This window comes from Myripristis murdjan, chromosome 12 (assembly GCF_902150065.1).
Source record: "Myripristis murdjan chromosome 12, fMyrMur1.1, whole genome shotgun sequence".
Lineage (NCBI taxonomy): Eukaryota > Metazoa > Chordata > Actinopteri > Holocentriformes > Holocentridae > Myripristis > Myripristis murdjan.
Window position 1 is genome coordinate 13160806 of NC_043991.1, and position 20208 is coordinate 13181013.

At 40.2% G+C, this 20208-nt stretch overlaps 1 protein-coding gene across 1 annotated transcript in view; it reads left to right on the forward strand.

Moving 5' to 3' along the window:
• LOC115368947 (protein FAM163B-like) overlaps positions 1–18948 on the forward strand; it is a 36667-nt gene extending 17719 nt beyond the window's left edge. Inside the window, exons 2-3 of the mRNA XM_030065405.1 lie at positions 10430–10545; positions 16232–18948. Coding sequence (XP_029921265.1) covers positions 10453–10545; positions 16232–16669 — 531 coding nt within the window. The 5' untranslated portion in view covers positions 10430–10452 and the 3' untranslated portion in view covers positions 16670–18948. The remainder of the gene's footprint in view (positions 1–10429; positions 10546–16231) is intronic.
• The last annotated feature ends 1260 nt before the right edge of the window (positions 18949–20208 follow it).

Consider the following 20208-nt stretch of genomic DNA (forward strand, 5'->3'; position numbering starts at 1 on the left):
TTGGTATCACCTTCACCAAAATGGAAATAACAGGTTATTTCAGTCAGAATTATTATGGGGAGTTGTCAGTTTATATCATTATGTAAAAATGCGAATCATGTAAAATACAACTTTTTCTCTGGCACCATTGCATTTTTGGGGCATTTCTGCTTTATTTGATAGCAATGGTACAGAGAGACAAGAAAGGCAGGGGATGACATGTAGCAAATTGCTCGGGCTGGAATAAAATGCGCCCTACCAGGTGATCCACAGGGTGCCAGCTCCCACTATTGTGTACATACCGTATTTCACCAATTAATCGCCCGGCCGCAAATAGCCGCCTGGTTCTTTTAAACGCCTGGGGTCTGCACCCATTTTGCGTATTAAACGCCCACCCGAATAACCGCCGGGGCGATTATTTGCATTATATTGAGGTAAACCCAAAATAAGGCTATTCACCTTATTTTTGCAGAAGTAAACGGTTAGCCGCACAATAACTGTGCGGCACTTGCATTTTCTGCCAAAATAAGAGTGCTAGCTAACGTTAGAAAAAAGGGTGTACCGTAATCTTAAATGACCGACTATAAATATGTTGGACAGTAACTGTCATCACAGTAATGACCTGGTGCAGGTCTGTGCAAAAATAAAAAAAAAAAGGCCTGCAGTGAATAGCCGCCTGGTTCTTTTAAACACCTGGGGCCCAAGTTGATTTTGCCTATTAAAGGCCCGGGCGATTAATTGGGGAAATACGGTAGAACCATAAATCACAAGTGTGCGCTGACAGTGTTCATATAATTATGCTCATTGCCAGAGGAGGGAGACAAAAATTCTGCACTAAAGCTTTAATGCAGTCATGACAAATGCAAATCTTTTCATTTAAGTGTATATTCTGCACTTCCCAGACAAGAACACTGGTTTCTCTGTGGAGACGCCTGTCTAATCTCTTCCATTTGAAAATGCCAGTGTGTCAAAGCAAGGCATGAACTGCTTTTTAAGGGGAGGAGATCAGCTGATTTGATGGGTCTTTGTTGAAGTAGAAAATGTTGGGTCCACATGCTCTTTCCATGGACACAAGTGAATACAGAGGAAATCTACAAGCTACAGTAAACAGTATATAAAACATCAGCTATGAATGAATGGCGGAGAGGGCAGAGTAAAAAACATGTTTTTTGGGCCTTGAGACAGGTGAGTTGTGGCAGAAAGAGACTACAGTTTAATGATTTCTTTCTTTTTTTTCCCCTCTTTTATATTATTTCTTGTCATAGAGGAAAAGATTAAAAGTAATATTACAGATGTTAAAGTGTGTTATATTTTAAACTGGCCTGACTTAGTTAAATCTGTTTAACAGCAGCTAAATCACATTAAAATACAAAATAAAATAAGAGACAATCACAGAAACAAAACAACAACAAAGTATAAACACCTTCAAAGACACAACAGCAGAGAGGACGTAAGCGGAGTAAGATGTTATATGCGAGTTGAATCAGTGGTTGCATGTGTGTCCTTCCATCAGTGTTTATATGCCTGTTTGAAGTGTGTAATAGGGGTTATTGCTCAAATGTAAAATGGGATATCACTCAAAAAGATGTTCCTAATATTTGGAAACACAATTTTGTCATCAGTTTACATGGCCTCTCTCAACTCCAAAAATGGAATGGCCACCGAAGCAAATCATCCTGGTGTTCCTCCTGTGTATCAGGCCTGATACAGCAAGTAGTTTTCCAGCACCAACACATTGTACAGCACTGCTGGAGGTCAAATCCTTTGAGAGGCAACATCATGTATTTTCCCTTGTTAATCTGTGTTACCTGTGGTTCTTTTATCCAAGAACTGTGGGCTCAAAGTAGCACTGACTATTATTGTGAAATAGGTGATGACATCAATTTTGGCCTCATTATGCTGCCACAGCATCCCCAAATTCTGCAAGGTAGAATAAAAAAAAAAAAAAAAATACTAAAGACTATTTGGTGAGTGGCCCTAAAAAACCATTGTCTACTTTATTCGATAACTGAGCCTCCAAAATACAAAAACCCACAAAAATGGTTTGGGACCCAGAAAGAATTCTTTTAATAAGAGTCCCCAGAGGAAAATCTCAGAAAGTGCGGTGGTAAAATACAGTGTGTCTTGGGCACAGAGGGGCTCTGTTGCACCTGCTTTATGCAGAACACGTTTAAAGATACATTACCAAGCAATGTGAACTGGAAGAAAGAGAAGCAAGGTCATTCAGATGAATGAGAGACATTTAGCAAGCTGTATAATTAAATGAGAAGACCCCCAGGTCACAGTTACGCTTTTTTTTTTTTCAAAAATGCTCATGGTGCTACATTCATAGCAGCTGATACCATTACCATTTACATGATATATCATTCACTGTGGAGGCTAATTACCGAAATGCTGTCGAGGCAGCACCAGGACACATAAGGGCAATAAAACTATTCCTCCATGACTTCACACTCTTACTTGCCCCCCCACCCCCTTTCACAAAGGCAATCTGTTCTGGCAATATTACAGCATACATTTGTTTGTGAATGGGAGCAGTAGTCCTCTACTGTGCAAAGCCTCTGTCTGAACTAAACAAAAAAATTGTTTGTAGAATATTGACATAATTATAAGAGCATTTGTCTGACACTGTTGGTCAGCCACCTTTTCACCACTGTCTGTTTTCTAGGAATTTATCATTGTAATTTATTATAATTTCTCTCCCTCTCTCTCTCTGACTCTCTCCCTCCCGCTCTCTATCTCTCTTTCTCTTTCTCTCTGTCTCTCTCTCTTTGTTTGGAGCCATAAGGGCCTTTGGGATTTGTGCCTGAGTCAAGGTCAGTGTTGGGGGAGGGCTAAGCTGGTCAGCTCCAGTCAGGAGATAAAGCAGGGGTGTCTGTATTATTTTTTTCCACCTGTATTCCTGGCAAAACCCAAAAGTCCCTTCGTGGTGCCTAAACCTAACCAAAAGGTTAACCAACAGCACTTCTGTCAGGAATATTGTTTGGGAGCCCGATGTGAGGACGTGTGTGTATGACATGAGTAAGGAGGGGGCAAAAGAAAGGTTTCAAAGAAGGGAGAGATTCAGACAGAATAGTATTGGGACGTAAGCAATTTTTTACTGTTGTCCATATTGCTTCTTGTGTTCAGAAAGAAACAATGGAGTAGTGGCTTAAATAGACCATATAGTCAAATCAATGCTGCTCCTTAATATAAGGATAAGGAATTTATCTACATTTGTTGTGCTTGTGTTTTCTTTGCTGATTTTTTTTATATTGGGTTGAAGTTTGGAGATCCGATTTATGTGCATTCTTTCCATTTCTAGGATGAATTAACACTTCGATGTAGGTTTCAGCATCATTTGTATACTAAATTGTGTACCAAACATGCAGCATTTACCACTCAACCAGCCTTAAACCTTTTGCTCATCTGCAACATGTGACCTGAAAGGATAAATTTAGACTGATCTGATCAGCCGACTGAAAAGGGGGGATTTCAGTTTAGCTACAAATTCACACCATAGTGCTGTATCACATGTCATTAAGCATACTGCACCAATGCAGGCTCTGCTCCAAAGACACAACAATGAAGTGTACAGAGCTGAACACAGAGTGGGCCTCTGCAAACCTGCATCAAACACCAAGACTTCTACCAAGAGCAAGCAATGGAAGAAGTGTTGAAAAGCAAATCAAATGGTAATCCGAGTTTAGAAATGGGGTTATGCAATTTTAATTGTCTGTAATTTTGGCAAATACAAGTCAAATGCTTACTCATTACACAGTATTTCTCAGCTCACTGCATAGAACTTAAGTTGAAATCAATATAACAACAGAAGCTTAAGTATTCTTAGAGACATGAATCATGTTATCCTCCCAACTGTAGATGAAGTTAACAGTACATGCAGGCCACTTCCCTTTGCATTGTTTTGCTTGATCAAAAGTCAGTGCCTGAGGAGATTTCGCTGCATGTGTTTGAGGATAAGCATCCAAGCAAATTCTGTTTGTTTAGCCTTGCTAAGTTAAACAGACATATTATATATATTTGTAATTTTCTTCCCTTCATTTTGCCCACATGTAATTCCTAACTTACTAACTCACTTCTTAATTAAGTCATTTTATACTTCATAATAAACTAGCTACGCAGTTACAACTGTTTGGATGTGGTGGGATAGGTAGGTTAGCAATCTGCCTTTACTTTGCCCACCAGAGCCAAAGTTCACAGCTAAAGATGTTAGTCGAGCTCTGGCTGTCACACACACCTGAGACCAACAATCCCATGCTTCAGGTTATTGCCCAAATGTAACTGGTTCCACACCATGAACTTTGTGCTCATTTGCATAATTTAATACTTAATTAGCTTTTCTCATCACATTAAGGGCCTGGTACCTATCACTGCCAGGGCCTATTCTGTTAAGTATGCATGAATTTGATTCTCATAGACACTGAATGGAGGCAAACTGTTGTTGTAAAAACATCTTAAAGTCTAAGATGCATCTACGAGAGTCATCATTCACAAGCACTGAAACAAAAAATGAGATTTTGGGCCATGTTGTGTGCAATTTTCTTGTAGGCATAGGTTATGTAAATTTTTGGCTTGTGTCAGCTCTTTGGAGATATTACTAAAAACAAAACAAACTAATAGCATTACAAAATGTCACTTCTCACTTTTTTCATTCTGGAAAACTTGGCTTTGCAGCTGCTTTCTGCCAAAGATAAAAGTGAAACAACAAACAGACATTTGTAAATCATCAGTAACCCAATATGAAAATATGAAAAGTTTGCATAAGTCTATGTGCGTTTGTACGCGTATCAATGTGTGTTTATGTATGAATGTGTGTCCGTCACTATGCTTTAGTATGTCTCTGCATATGTGTGCATGAAATTAGCTGTAGCAGAGCTCATCCCATTGTTCTCAGGGCATTTTATTGTCTCCTGTGTGTGACTTTTATCCACCCCCTGCTGTGTGCTTCTCTCCCATTGAAGTGAATGGCTGTCAGCAGCCATTATTCCTAGCAAGACCTCTGCTGTGATCTCTGCCATGTTTCATCAAAGCGTGGCAATTTACTCCAAAGCCCACTGTCTGGGCATGTTAGCTAGTAGTACAGTTATTACCGGCAAGTGCGCACGTGTGTGTGTGTGTGTGTGTGTGTGTGTGTGTGTTTGTGTGTGTGTGTGTGTGTATGTATCTAAAGCTTTTGTCAAGCTAGTGGACAAGCACCAGTAAAAAGAGCTGAGCAGACAAATTTTCTCCATTATTATTTCATAATGGAGTTTGATGTATGTGCACTACCGTCTGTGTGACTGCCATCCAACACGTGCACGAGAATCGGTGCAGATCTACACACATTTCTGTGTGTGTGTGTGTGTGTGTGTGTGTGTGTGTGTGTGTGCATGCACTTTTTCCACTTGATATTCCTCCTCACAGGCCTTTTTTACCTGTCCTTGTGTGCGTGTGTGTTTGTGTGTGTGTGTTAAATAATTAACAGTGTTCGTCGCCTTGCTGCAACACATCCCTCACACACTGATCTGATTAAGATGGCCCCAGGAGACACACACTGCCTGCCTACTCTGCGCAGTGACTAATGTTGTGTGTGTATCCATGCTTGTGTGTGTGAGAGGGTGATTGGAGGATGGTTAAGATAGTCTTTGTGTGTGTGTGTGTGTGTGTGTGTGTGTGTGTGTGTAGATGACTAATGTGTTTTCCTGTGTCACTTGCAGCTTGCATTTGTTGCATTTGTTTTTGCAAGCGTATCATTTTTCTTTTCCTGTCTGTGTGTTTGTTTATTGTTAAGCACATCTTAAGGAGTTTGTCTTCATTGTAAACATTCTCTTAGTAAGTGGCTCAACCCTGTGTGCGTGTTTTGTCGTGTGTGTTGTGTGCCGATGGTATTAGAGAAAGGTCAGAGGTTGGGGAGCAGAACCAGTTGTCATTGGTTACAGATCAATACTACCACAGGAGATGCTGTTGATGCCGTTTACAAACAGCATTAGAAAATATTCATAGTGTGTTTCTAGGCAACACGTACGCCACCAAGTTGCTGCTTTGGTCTCTCCACCTCTGGCACAATGTCTAGCAAAGGATCTGTGAGCCTTCTAAGTCCACCAACTTTTTAATTATAATAATAAATAAACCCAAGACATTTGTTTTTCTCTTTACAGTTAACTTTTTACAGTGTATCAGGATTAGGAGACAGGAGTTAGCTACCCAGTTTTGACCACATATACATTATTTATTTGATTTGGCATTATCCTTGCGAGCTGTTATATTTGCTATGAGATCCAGCAAACAAAAATACAAACAGGATGGTGAAATCAGCAGGGGATATAAGCTGGATGGAATATATGTTTTCAGCTTCATCTCACAGCATTGGAGGGAAACAGCAGTTTTATGGCTGTATCGACAAATACGAGGACTAAAAGTGACAAAACATATATTGTGACAGAAGTGCCAAGTTGTGTTTAAGGCACTGCCTCCATTGTTGGAATTTCTGTAATTATACAGGGTGGCATGATTTTTCTTTGTTATAAATAAAATAAAATAAATAAAACTCATAATTGAAAAGCCATGACTTTTACCTCCATTTTCTCTGAGACAAAAAAAAATGTCCCAGATACCTAAGTCCATATAAATCAAATTTTTTTTTTTTTTTTTTTTTTAATTTAACTTTAGGCTTTAAGGCCAAATTTATCTGCTTTTGTTGCATCTTTATATTGATCCAGTTTTTTAGACTGTGTGTGGCCTGTAGATTGGATTAGAGTCCAGCTCTAATCCACCCCAAAGGGAGAAAAAGGAAATGCGTTGTTGTGTTTGTAGACAGGTCAGATAGATACTGTCGAGAGAGAGAGACGGTCCAATCCATGCTAACTTTATCAAGAGTCTCTCGGGAGACATCTCACAGTGAAAGCCAATATGGTTTGTTCAGGTTACTGATGCAGGAATTTAACATGCTTTGCTTCATTATCTTAAAGGTGTTTTGGGGTCAGAAGGTTGAAGCCGTCAGTCAGCTGGTCAATGTTGGATTAAAACTGTGTATAAGAGGGCTGCGATACAAGGGCAGCATTTTTGAGACTGTGCTGATGGAGAGTATTGCTTGCACTAGGTCAGGAAGTAGCAAACTGGACCAAAGTGAGAGCTGCCATAACTGTTCATCCAAATTACCTGGAAGTGTTTCATGTGTTGGGTCATGGCTTTGCCAATTCTGCTTTGTTCATCATTTCTATTTTAGGGTGTGTCGGCTGAGTTAGACAATACCAGTCTATGCAGCCCTGTGCTTGCTACTGATAATGGCTTTCACCATTGAGTCATAGCTTAGCAACAAGCCTGCTGGCCTATTTTTGGTTTCAGGCAATTATCCACAATGCAGTGTGATGGTGTGGTCCTATGACACTTCCAGATTGTGGCTCTAATGAAGGGGAAAATGTCTGTTTCCACATCTGTCAGGTATCACCAGAGTCTTTCCACACCTAAAGCTGTGTCTCTGAACCTGGTGGGTCAGATTGGCATTTGTTTGGGTTAATTACTTTTATCACCAAGAACAATTTCTGTGCAGGATGCTGTTTGGTGGAAGAGGTGCATAGAGGCTTACTGACATGTTATATTTTCACGATAGTGCTGCATGCAAATTACAAAGACAAGCGTGCAAAGTGTAACTCTGTGACAAACTATGTAGCTTTGAGTATATAATTTACTTTAAAGAAACAGGTTGCAAATCATTCAATTCATTCATTCAAGCTCTGAAAATAGCCAATAACCACTTTTTTTTTGCTTTGGGAAATCCTTGTCCTGTTTTTTTTCCTTATGTTATCTTATCTCTTATCATGCTGTTCAAGGCTCTTATTACCGAAACTTGCAGATAATTAGGCTTAGAATCTGATTTAGGAAAATAGTCATTACAGATTATAAGTTCCTAAGTCAACATTCCTATCCAAACTTACAGTAAGATAGGAAAGATATATTATAGCATCCTATCTTCCAAAAATCTTCAATAAACCCTACTAACTGTAGGATAATAGTTAAACCATCCTAACCATTTCACTTGTCCATGTGGCTGCTCTTTTATTTCTTTATAAAACCAACAAAATGTCATCAGGCAATACCCTTCTAAGTTAATATAATTCCTTAGAATGTATAATGTAAGAAGAAGAAGAAATGTAATGAACTAACTGCTGTGGGTCTTACTGAAATGCTTTGGCAACACTGGTCTCCTTCATTCATACCAATAAAACTCACTTGAACTGATTAAATTGAATTGGTCCAGTGTACCATAAGGACGTCATAACAAATAGAATGAGATGCATGAAATTAATTAGGCGCATTGAAGAACCTGCATTCCTTTAGCTCTAAACTGTAAAGTACGACCTCTGAAGAACACTGTAGGTTGTGCAGATGATTGTGGATTTGCAATGTTTTGCAATTAATGCTCAGATATTTAGAAATTTAATTTGCATAAATACCATTAAATAGTGTACACTTTTGGGGGCTAGTTAGAGTTATAATGGCCTGTGTTTGACTCTAGCCGGGGTCCTTTGGTGTATGTCATCCCCTCTCTCTCCCCAGCCTTTCCTGTCTCTCTCTACTGTCACCATCAAATAAAACAGCAGCAAAATAAATAAATAAATAAATAAATAAAAAATACATATGCAAAATCCAGAGCAGTTTAAAAAGTATGAGCTGGTGACATTTTCAATGTACTGATGAAGGTTACTTTAGCAAAACATGGCTGATGATAGGCACACACTGGCTGCTGCAGGATCACACCAGCAGCCTGTTGGTTATTAAACAGAAGGCAATTTCTTCATGGAATGATTAAAAAAAAAATGAATAAAACAAATGAATAACAACTTCCCACAAACGACATATATGATTAAGGTTACGATGAATGCACAGAAAATGGTATTTAAAGCCTCAAGCCTTCTTTCCAGTAATTCAGCTGCAATAGACTGAAAAGGGGCAATTACAGATCATTGATTTAATACACTGGAAAGGAGGTCAATTCATTCTCATGTCAATCACTTTGAACAGATGTAAATGTACTAATGATAAACTGTAGTATTCAGTTTCAGTCATGTGCATGTGCATCTGGATTTGATATGGCAACCATGGTGAAGCAAAGGTTTCCAAATTTTTGAACTGTGACTATAAATATTAATGTAATGAAATGAAATTACAGGAACTCTGCTTGAAGCATATAGTGATAAGAAGCAATCTCATATTGTTTGCAAACAGCTTATATTCATTATGTGCTGTTAGGGATGATATATTTGTCAGGTCAGAAACTCACATTATAAATGCAAAATGAATCTTGTCTAAAATCAAACAGTCAAAGGATCTTGTGTAATCTAGTCTCTTGTCAACAGTGACTGTAATCAGCACTGCTACTCCACAGAGCTTGATGAATAGGAGCCTCAACATGTTATTTACTCAGGGTCAGCATCTCAATTTGTCTTTGTTGTGACCTCTTATTTAAGGTCAGGGTTCAAAGGTCACTCACAGCTGTCTGTCTCTGGCTGACGGATGCCATTTCTTTCTTTCACATATATCCTCTCTTTCACATCAATTTAAAAAAAAGTCTTCATTGATTGTTCTCCTCATGTTCCCCATCCTCCTCTGTCATTATGTCATCTACATCTCACCCCCCCTCCTTTGCCTTTTTCCGTCTACCCTCAGATCTCTCCCTCTCCCCCACTTACCTTTCTCCTCTACCTGTCCTTCTGTTTCATCTCTCCTCCATAGCCCCATACCTCATGTTCCTCTCCATTCCCTCCATCTTTTCAGCCGTCCGTTTCAACGGCATTATTGCTGAGTTCATCTTGACCTCCTTTCTCTCTCTCTCTCTCTCTCGCTCCATGACTGTTCACTCAATTAATTGCTCAATCACTTCAACTCTTCTCAGTCCCTTCATCCATTTACGTCTTTGTCCTCCCTGTCATTTCCACATCTCAAGCACAGGTTTTCCTGCATCTTCCACAGCTCTCTCTCTCTCTCTCTCTCTCTCTCTCTCTCTCTCTCTCTCTCTCTCTCTCTCCCTCTCTCTCTCCAGTCTAAAACGGTCTACATTATGAGCAGCATTTGTAGGTTGATTCTATTACGTCTCCTAACTGGTGGGTAATTCAGTAAGCTACAGTGAGATGACACACAGTTATAATCCACTTAATGAAGCCAGTGCACTGATGAATTGTGTTTTTCTCCTCCTTCTCTCCTCCCTCATTTGCTCCTTTCTTTCCTCCCCCTACTGCCTGTTTAACTTCTATTTTTTTCTGCCTCCTCTGCTACAACTCTTGTCCTCTCTCTCTCTCTCTCTCTCTCTCTCTCTCTCTCTCTCTCTCTCTCTCTCCCTCTCTCTCATTTCTACACCTCTTCATCTTTTTTTATCACCTGTCTCTCTTGTTCTTTTTCCTTGTCCTTCAACTCTCTCTCCCTCTTTCTCGCCCCTATGTCTCTCGCTCCTCCTCCCTCCTCTTGCGCTCTGCAGGGTGTTGATGGAGAGGCATTCGAATGACAGCCGGGACAGTGGTCATCACAGGTGGAATTCTAGCTACAGTTATCTTACTCCTTATCATCGCAGTATTGTGCTACTGTAGGCTGCAGGTAAGGTCAAGTGTGATTTCGGCTTGTTGTATTCTATTGTTTCTACAAAAATGCTGCATATTTATTCTAAAACTGGAGGTAAAGACTGTCCCTAATTTAAGGAATTAGATAATAGGCATTGGATTACTTTGATTAGTATAGAATATAGTTTATAAAATTGTGTTATACACTTTACAAACAAGTAGACTCGCTCAAGTGCATATTAAAGCCAACAAGTCACATGTATGAACGTAGTTGATTTACAGCTCTAGCAATTCTTTGATTTTCATCATCCACATGACAAACAAAGAAAAAAAAAACAGACAAACAAAAACAAATCAGAAAACAGTTAATAATTTAAAACAGGAAAGGAAGGAAGGAAAGAAGGAAGGAAAAATCACTTGGCACAGCTATGGCAAAGTAGGATTCAAGAAAGCAGTTTTTCAGTAATGTCTTAGGAAACTTCTATTAATACAAATAGTCTGAAGGACCACACGGGTCCTATCTTGACTTCAGTAGTCATCATATCTGTCTGTCAGCAATGTCATTTGCATAAGTGTGTACAGAATGTGATGTGGTATAGAACAAAAAGGAAGTTAGCACCAAAATGTAGTCTGTGTTCAAAGTTCAAGGAGGTTTTTGAGGTCACTTTTCATTCACAACCGTGTTTCACCGTAGGACCCTAGCTGAAGCTATAGCTGCTTAGTTTAGGCGAGTGCCCGGCGGAGTAGCAAGTGCTCCCTCTGTTTCCAGTTTCCATGTAAGGAAAGCTTTTCTTTGCTCCGTGGTGCAACTTTCAGCCAATCGCTGGCCTCCACTCCACATGGGGCCTGCCGTCCAAGCTATCAATCACAACCACTCACAACAAAGCTGGAGAGGGTTGTGGAGCAGAATTTGAATGAAAAAAAAAGTTCTTTTCAAGTGCACAAATTTGAATTTACAGTAATTTTAGCACACATAAGTGGCATAAATTATTCTTGACTTCTAAGTAACCAAAGCATATTGAGCTGTTCAGACTTATGCAAGCAGTATGTCAATGACTGTTGATAATAAGTCAAATTATTACCTGTATGGGCTTTTAAGTATTTGGGGTTATAAAATGGCAGTACATCTAATTGAGCACCATCTTTGCAAGGTGCAGGTGGTTCTCAGGTGTAGGTGGTTCTCCATCTACTCAGGGACTGATTTATAACTGGGATGCCATGTTAATGTGTTTACCTAGCTGGAGGGTTACAGTGGTTCTCAACCCAGCCCTCACCTGCAAGCCACCTGTCCTGCAAGTTTTTGTTTGAGCTCTGCTCTGGCACACCTGATCCAGTTAAGGGTTGTGTTTGGCCCTTAATTGGAACTTAATTGGATCAATTAAGGGGTTCTGATTGGATGAAACAAATCTACAAGAACAGGTGTGTATAAAAACCCTGATTAGTTGAAGCGAATTTACCTGAACAGGGGTCTGTTCAGATGGATTTGTTTCATCCAATCAGAAGCCCTTAAATTGATCAAGCGTGCAAGAATACACTTGGTACAGTATAGAATACACCAGCTGTCCTCTGCATCCTAAGGACAACTAGTGGCGTGAGGTGTAGATTCAGGTATATTCACAGCTGCTACAGCACGGTGAGGAATTAGAGCAATGTCTGCACTCACAAAATAAGTTTCAATACTTTTCAATTCAAAGTAGTAAGCAAAAAAAGGAACACGTGTTAGCACTTGGCTTTCATCAGCATTTCCTCCCTAGTATGTCTCGAGTCTGCACCCAGTCTCCTCTAAGGTTGAGAGAACCATTCCTTTGATCCTTCTTACTTAACACTCTTATTTTACTTGTGTTAGAGACTTCTATATCATTTCCTACTGAGAGTTATATCTCATTATGGTAATGACTTGTTGAAAACGTTATCTTACGATCCATCTTTGCTATATATGGGTTGCTGATATGACTGTGCTGAGATAGCTGGATTATGAAAGATAAAGATCTCCGCATGTCTTTTCCAGTTGCATGTCTTTTGATACTGTGAAGGGATGATGTAAAAGAGGAACTGTATCTGGAAAAGGCTTGCTTCATGTTGTTGTGCTTGACGAGCTCCAGTTAGGGTGACATGTCATGCTAAAAAAACACAGGGGATCATTCCTCCAGTGTATGCGTATCTACTTAAGAGTCTGTGTCTGTTTCTATTTCGTATTAGTTCTGTCACACCATGCTAATCCTCTAGGCATCCGGTGCTTTGGCAGCAGGAGAGCAATAAAAAATGTATATGGTATATGGAATATGGGAATATGGAATAATTTGGATGAGGATTCTGCTTTATTTAATTTTAGTGCAGTGTTGTTTTTTTAACAGGTCAACAGAGGGTCATGTCATTTTTAATTTATGGAATTCAAACAGTTTTCCTCCTCTAAATTAGCTGCCTCACTGCTACTGCTGCCTCCCTCATAAAATGCAATAAAAATGATTAAATGAATGCTCAGTATTCATGCACTAATTCCCTATCATTTTTGACTCAGTAGTTGAATCAGTAATTTCTCAAGGCAAACTTTCCAACCCACAACCATTCACTTGCATGAAGGCTGCCCATTTCTGTGCAAAGAGGAAAATGTTATGCTTTTAGGAAAGAACTTTTGTAATGATTTTTAATAAAATTAAAAAAGCTTATTTGTGTCTTGTAGCTACCACACACTTTTCAACTGCAGAAAGGCATTTCCGTGCTGATTGCCATTGAACTAGATGTGGTTTGTAGAAAGAAGAGAAATTGATTTCTTCAATGAATTTCAGCCTTGAATATCATTTTCTTCTTGTCCTTATCTTAATCATAATGTATTGTATGTTAACTTAATCCTAATCTTAACAATTTCAGGATAAATGTTGCATGCATGAACATATTTGTAAGCCTCCTTGACTGATGCAAGTCAAAGCCACAGGGTCCAATTGACACTAAAAATCACCTGGAGGTTAAGGTAGCATAGCTACCTTACATGATCCCTCCTCACAGAGCTAGAAGTATTGCTGCTGTATTCTGAAATACTTTCAGACAAGACTTAAAGCAGTTAATGTAAGATAACTTAAAATCTAAATAAGTTGCACCAAGATAATGGTAGAAATTACCTTATATTATTTATATAGAAATTGAATCAAACAGTTCTTTGGGACTAAATTCTCAAATTTCAGAGCAGATTCAAAAGTGATGCCCAGAGATGGTTTGATATTAGCTGTCAGGATGCCAAGATTTTCCTTAAGTTGCATTTTGTTGGCCAAATATAGATTTAACTGCAGGTACCTCATTTTCGCCCTGCTGGAAAGTGAGGGCCTATACGTCACCCAGTCAGTCGGTTGGTGGGTCAGTGGGTTGGTCAGTCAGCAGTTTGGTCCGGGGGGCTAAATCTCCAAATCTATTTGGTGGATTGGCATAAATTTTGGTGACAACATTCGTGTTGGCTAGAGCAGAATACTTTAATTTTTGCTGACCCCACGACCTTCCCTCATGCACCTCCAACAGGTCAAATTGTTAATATTTCACATGAATATCACAATAAGTTTTCTGCATAGCCATGAAATTTGGTAACAACATTCATGTTGTCTAGAAACCTTTGTACACTACCCTAGAGGAAGTAAAAGCTGTAACAAGGTTTCCATGGGTGAACCTGTGGAGGGATCATTACCAGAACAGCCACAGTGGCGATGCCTGCGGGGGTGCCGTCATGGCGGCTACAAAAAAAAAAAACATCTCTGTTTGCTGAGGGCTTCTTCACTGTGGAGGAGGGAACAGAGGGAACAGAGGAAGGGCATCTGTCCTTCCTGGATGGTTGGTTCGTCTGTCCCTCTCTCTATTTTTTTCTCCCTCTCTCGGCGTGGGCCTGAGGCTCGCCATCAGCACGCTCAGGCTCGGGCAGCTGTGGTGGTCTCGCCATCCTCCAGTGACATCTGTATTCTCCATTGTCCGTTGCCGTCAGGCCATGGTACCCCCTCCCATCTGAATGACAAGGTCCCATGCATCGCCCCCTCCCACTGTGAGAGGACTGGTGCGCCCCCCCCATCCCAACACGTGCGTTTCCAAGGGTTGATGGAGCGCTGGGCTGAAGGAGGGGTGAACGGGCCCTGCCCCCTGGCCAACACTCAGATCCTCAACTGCAGTCAGGCCCAGCAGGGCATCTGCCTTTGAAATAACATGCTAAAATGAAAAAAAAAAAAAAAAAAAAAAAAAAAAAAAATTGGTTTAAGTTTATTGAGTAAGTGAGTGTTTACTGTGAATGAGGGTCATGCAAGGGACTTGGCGCCTTTTTTTTCACTCCAAATAAGAAAGGATGGGAGGCCCTGATGGTGGATGAAGGGACCCTGCAACTCTCTATGTAGTATGGAGGGACTTGGAAACTTTGGAGCCAGTCTAAGGAAGACACCTGAAATTTCTGGAAATCTGACAGAGGGATCTGACATATCTGAGGGCACCTAACATCTCTGGAAACATATAGTAGAGGAGTGACCTGATATCTCTGGAATTTGGATGATGATGATGGTAGGAGGGATGTGGTATTTCTGCAGAAGAGAAGGAGATAATGTCTGATATCCACCTGAGGGATTTGAAATATGATGTTGATTTCCACTGCAGAGCTCTGTCATGGGTTCCTGGCCTTTGTGCCCTGGCGTCAGTAAACCAGAAGAAACAATTCTTGCTGTGGTCGGGTATTGAAAATGGTTTGATCTCTATAAGAAGAAATAGTGATTCATGGCTTTTCTTGACCTGCACAGTTCCCGGTGTTATGTTATTTGGCAGACTTAGTTTTAAGCTCTTGATCTCCCAGTGACTTGACAAGGAGTTAAAGCACCCTCAGAATCAAGACAGCTTATGAGATAATTTACAATTTCGCACAACAGATAAACAATTAAAATTGAAATCTGGTGGAATCATAGGAAACAGTTGCAGCAGTCAAGGAAAATTCATTATGTCATTTGATGCCATTCATTAGAAGATTATGAGATTTGTAAGAGCTGCTCTTGGGAATAGGTAAGAAAGCTTGGCATCTCAACATTGGGATGAGGACTTGAGGGACAGAGCTTATCAGCAGTAAGAAAAGCGGATTGGAAGGACATTGTCACTGCTGGGAAGAAAATTACAAGACTAAGGCTCTGTGACTTTCAAACAGAAGGAGAGGGAGAGGGTCAGTTAATATTAGTCATGCACCTGTTCAAAATTCACAGACTTGAACTCTGGCTATCTGGCTGCAAACACTGTAAAATACTGCTACATAATATTATTATTTCTGTGATATAGTATGTGTAATATGCAGGCTGACCTAGAGTTAACTGTCTAGATAGCATAGGTGAACCAATCTGCCAAATGGTTTCTTGTGCTTTATTATTACTGAGACCCTGACCATGCAGATTTTGGCATTTCAGTATAATGAATGTCCTTCCCTCCCTCTTATCTCTCTCCTTCCTTTTTGTCTATATTGCTGTTTCTCTTACTTGTATTCCTCATTTTTAACTCCCTCCCTCTCTTCTTCCCTCACTGCCTTCCCTCATCTCATCTCATCTCATCTCTGTTTCATATTTACCCTACTCTTTCTCTCTCCTTCCCTTCCCTTTCATTACTTTTTATTCCTCCTATCATCTTTCCTCTACCTACTTTCTCCTCTTCTGTTCTCGTTTCTGCTCCCCATTACCTTCAAACATCTCTTGCCCTCTTCATCATTCCACCTAACTACCCTTCTCATCCAGTATTATTGCTGTAAGAAGGAGGAGTCCGAGTCGGAGGAGGAGGAGCCAGACTTCGCTGTTACATCCCGCCTCCCACCGGTCCACTCCAATCACAACATTGTGGCGGCCACGGCCGCCGCTTCTTCCGTCCCCAATGGCCCTGCCCTTTTCTCCACCCCTCCGATGGCCAGGAAACTGACACGTTCACAGACCTTCTGTCCATCCTGTACGCACTACGAGCTGCCCTTCTACCTCCAGCCCCCTCAGCCACAGCTGCACCACCAGCCAGATGGGTTGAGGAATGGAGGTGACCGTATCAGCTATCGGAGTGTTCAGCAGCAGGATTTGGACCTGCCAGTGCCTGTAAACATATCAAACTACCGAAAACCCAACCTCTCCCGGTCAGTCACCATGAGAGACATGTTCACACGCAGCTGCAGCATCAGCACTGATGTTTAGCAAGCTGGGGTTGGAACTTCGGGTAGGTTTGTTCTAAAAGTGGACTGGGATGGGCTAGACTCAGGCACTGCTTTTGCCATCTTGACCAGTGTAGTCCAGCCTGGTATGGGCTGGTCTAGTCTGGTTCTCCTGATCACATCTTCCAGGAACTAAAGACTCAGATGGCACTGAGGACAGGATTTTCAAAAGGTACTTTGTTTAGTCCTTGAAATCATTTTGGTCCAAAGTATGGAATAAAACATAATGAAAAGTTAATTTACTGATAACATGAACTTCTATATTTGTTTTGTTCCTAATAGTTGTTTTTCTTACCAATAACAAAGGAATTTGTTTTAAAATTTGTGTAGCCCTACTTCTTCTGCCTATGACCTGAAATATAGATTCCCTCCATGTTACATACCAGGCAAGGATTACCTTCTTGCCATAGCAGCTAATACATAATATGATGAGAACAAGGATATGGGGCCATTGCTTCCCTCTCCTGTGATTGCAAAATCAGTCTATCCTTAGATTATACTGTTGATGGAGTATTGTTGGAGGATTGGGGGTCAGAATGAGGGCAGCACATTGTAACTGTCACCCAGAGACATTTTAGACAGACTTAACCTAGGCCATAATATCTTCAAACAAAGGGCTCGCTGAAGATGGAAGTTCCTGCTTGTTTTCAACATCCTTTAATAGAGGTGATCCAACTTGCCAGGAGGCTGCTTTTTCTAAACGTATGGTGACAACACGAAGAGTACACTACTGTTCAACCTCTCTGTTCTCACAGGCAGGCTGGAGTAGGTGCCAGAAGGGACTGGTTTATTGCATTTGTGTGTGTGTGTGTGTGTGTGTGTGCCTGTATGCGTGCATGTGTGCCTGTGTGAGCACGTGTGTGTAACTGGCTTCATTGTTATTCCAGAATTCTGATTCCATACAAAGAAAAACTTTCTGTTTCCCCAAAATATACTGAACCCAGCACTGGGTTGCAATAACATTTTAAATATTATTAAGGGAGTAATAAAGGGTAAGGGGGATTTTTATTGTTACAAATGTGCCAATTCACCCTTACTGACTGTTAATGCAAAGATTAGGCTTGGCTAAGCCAGATGGGATTTTCAGCTGTTTTGTAAATGTTTACTCCTGAGATATGATTGATTATTGCTAAATCACAGCCTCATGTAGAACAGGCATGGACACAGGTGAAGGTGGCAGACAGGACAGCAAAAACTTTTTACAGCAACACTACCTTTACTGTATGATTTTCATTATAGCTCTTCACTGACGTTTCAGTTTGTGGACTCTTCACTGTAATCCTTGTCTTGTTTATGATTTATTGAAAAATCAATTGGATAAAGATTAAGTCACTTTTAAAGGCATAACTATAAATATTTAACAGGCCATAGCATACACTGCTCTCTCTCTTCTCCCTACTTGCCGGTCTGGGGAATATTTTCTCTTGCTCTGTGATACTCAGACAGTTCCTTCTTGAGAATGTTTGTTTTTGTATTTTTTGGCTAACCTGGCTGGAGGGATGTTATTCTGAATGAAAGAACAGTGGCTGAATTTTATGGCCACAGGACACACATTTAATGAGTGAAATCATTTATTGCTCAGATTTCTATTGAGGTAAGGCTGGTGGTTTGGTGAGGACCTTGAAGCTGATTGGATCTTGGGCGGTTTGTTGTCCCTCTTGGACAACCCCCCCTCTGCATGAGTGGTGAATGCTGTTACCCCCCCCCACCCAAGCCATCTTCTCTCTCTTTCTCTTTTCTGTTGAGTTGAAAAACAATCATGCTGATTTATTTTTCCACAGGATGACACAGTGAGTGATTTTTTTAAATAGTTTTTCTTCTTGTGACGTGCTTTCATGCAAAAACACCATGACGTGCACACACACACACAGACACAGACACACACACACGCACACACGCACACACACACACACACACACACACACACACACACACACACACAAGTTCTCAATGCTATGTTTTTTTTTTCTTTTTGAAAAATCATGCTATGTGACAGTTGCACAGGAAATTTAGTGCCATAAAGAATTCTGAAAGAAATATATTAAATACTATATTATTATTATTATCATTATTATTATTATTACTACCACTACTACTATTACTACTACTACTACTACTGGTGTACATCCAAATGCAGTGTTGCTTTTATCTTGAAGTATTTGAATTATTTGCATTGTTTTATGATCCAGCTGGTTTTCCAGACTCAGTACAGTAAGGTACAGCAGAAATGTTTCTGTCTTTGTTTCTAATGTATAACTAACAAACACATTGTTGCTAATAAAATGTTGTGGAAAATCCCTCTGGTCTGAGTACGTGTTGTCAATCATGTTACCATCATCAGAAATCCCAATAAATGTTTGGGGGACATTTTCCATAATTCACATTTATGGGTTGGAAAAATGCAGCATTAGAACATTAGAACACTCGATTTTAAATGGTAGATATTTTTACACATAAATGTGATCCCATCTTTGTATATTGTTCAGTTCACTTATATTCCTGCAGTCCGCCAGGCAGCTCTCTCTCTGCTTTAATATTTTACAGTGGATTCATAGAAACTGATTTCCTATTGCATTCAATTTCTGTGAGTGGATTCAACTAAAAGATTGGTGCATCATTCTAGATTAGGTTATTCAGTGAGCTGTTGAACACAGTAAATATCAGTTAGCTCACATTTGTGCTATTGTCTGTGTGTGACTACATCAATAGATGTGCACAGGACAGTCGGCATCAAGGGCACTAAATGCAAATCCATACACAGGCCATTTTATGCCAGCTGTCTTCAGCAAATAACACTTTCATTGATGGCTTTGTCCAGACCACAGGATAGAGATGAACAACATGGACTGTACTGATCAGTAAGTACACCGCAAGTTTGCTTGGGGACCACTTTGCAAACAAATGATAATGAATTTGTCTATTCATAGATTGAAAACCACACTCCACTTCTTTTTTGTTTGGTGCATATGTTTTCCATTTGTCGTTGATGAGGCTAATAGTCCGACATCTGTTGTCTCAGATAAACAGGATGAAATTTGTTATGACCAGCAGAGACCAAAAGTAGAAGCTGTAGCTTCTTCTGGAGAACTCACAAATGTGAAGGTGTCTGACACAGACATTGTTTTGAGTGAAACAAATAGCACAATAAAAAGCTTGGGATTCTCTTTGTTTGTTTTTTGCTTAAAGTCAAAGATCTTAGTTTTCAGACAAAACTGTAACATCAGGATGCAGTAAAGCGGGCCAAGTCTGTAACTACGGCAGCAGCAATAAAGTCTATTTACACACAGTTCCAATTAGCCCTTTAGGCAAGAAAGCGATAATCATCAGGGCAAACATGGTTGCACGGCAAAGGGAAGAAACAGGAATTGGAAGCATAAGCTTGATGGTAGAACAATGTGACAGAAGCAAGAAGATGACTGTCACAACGGAGAGATGTCTCAGCCGGAAGGCTAATAGATGAAAATGGAGCCATTTCCCTTACATAGTACCGGCTCTACTCACGGCTGTAATCGCTTTTGGTAC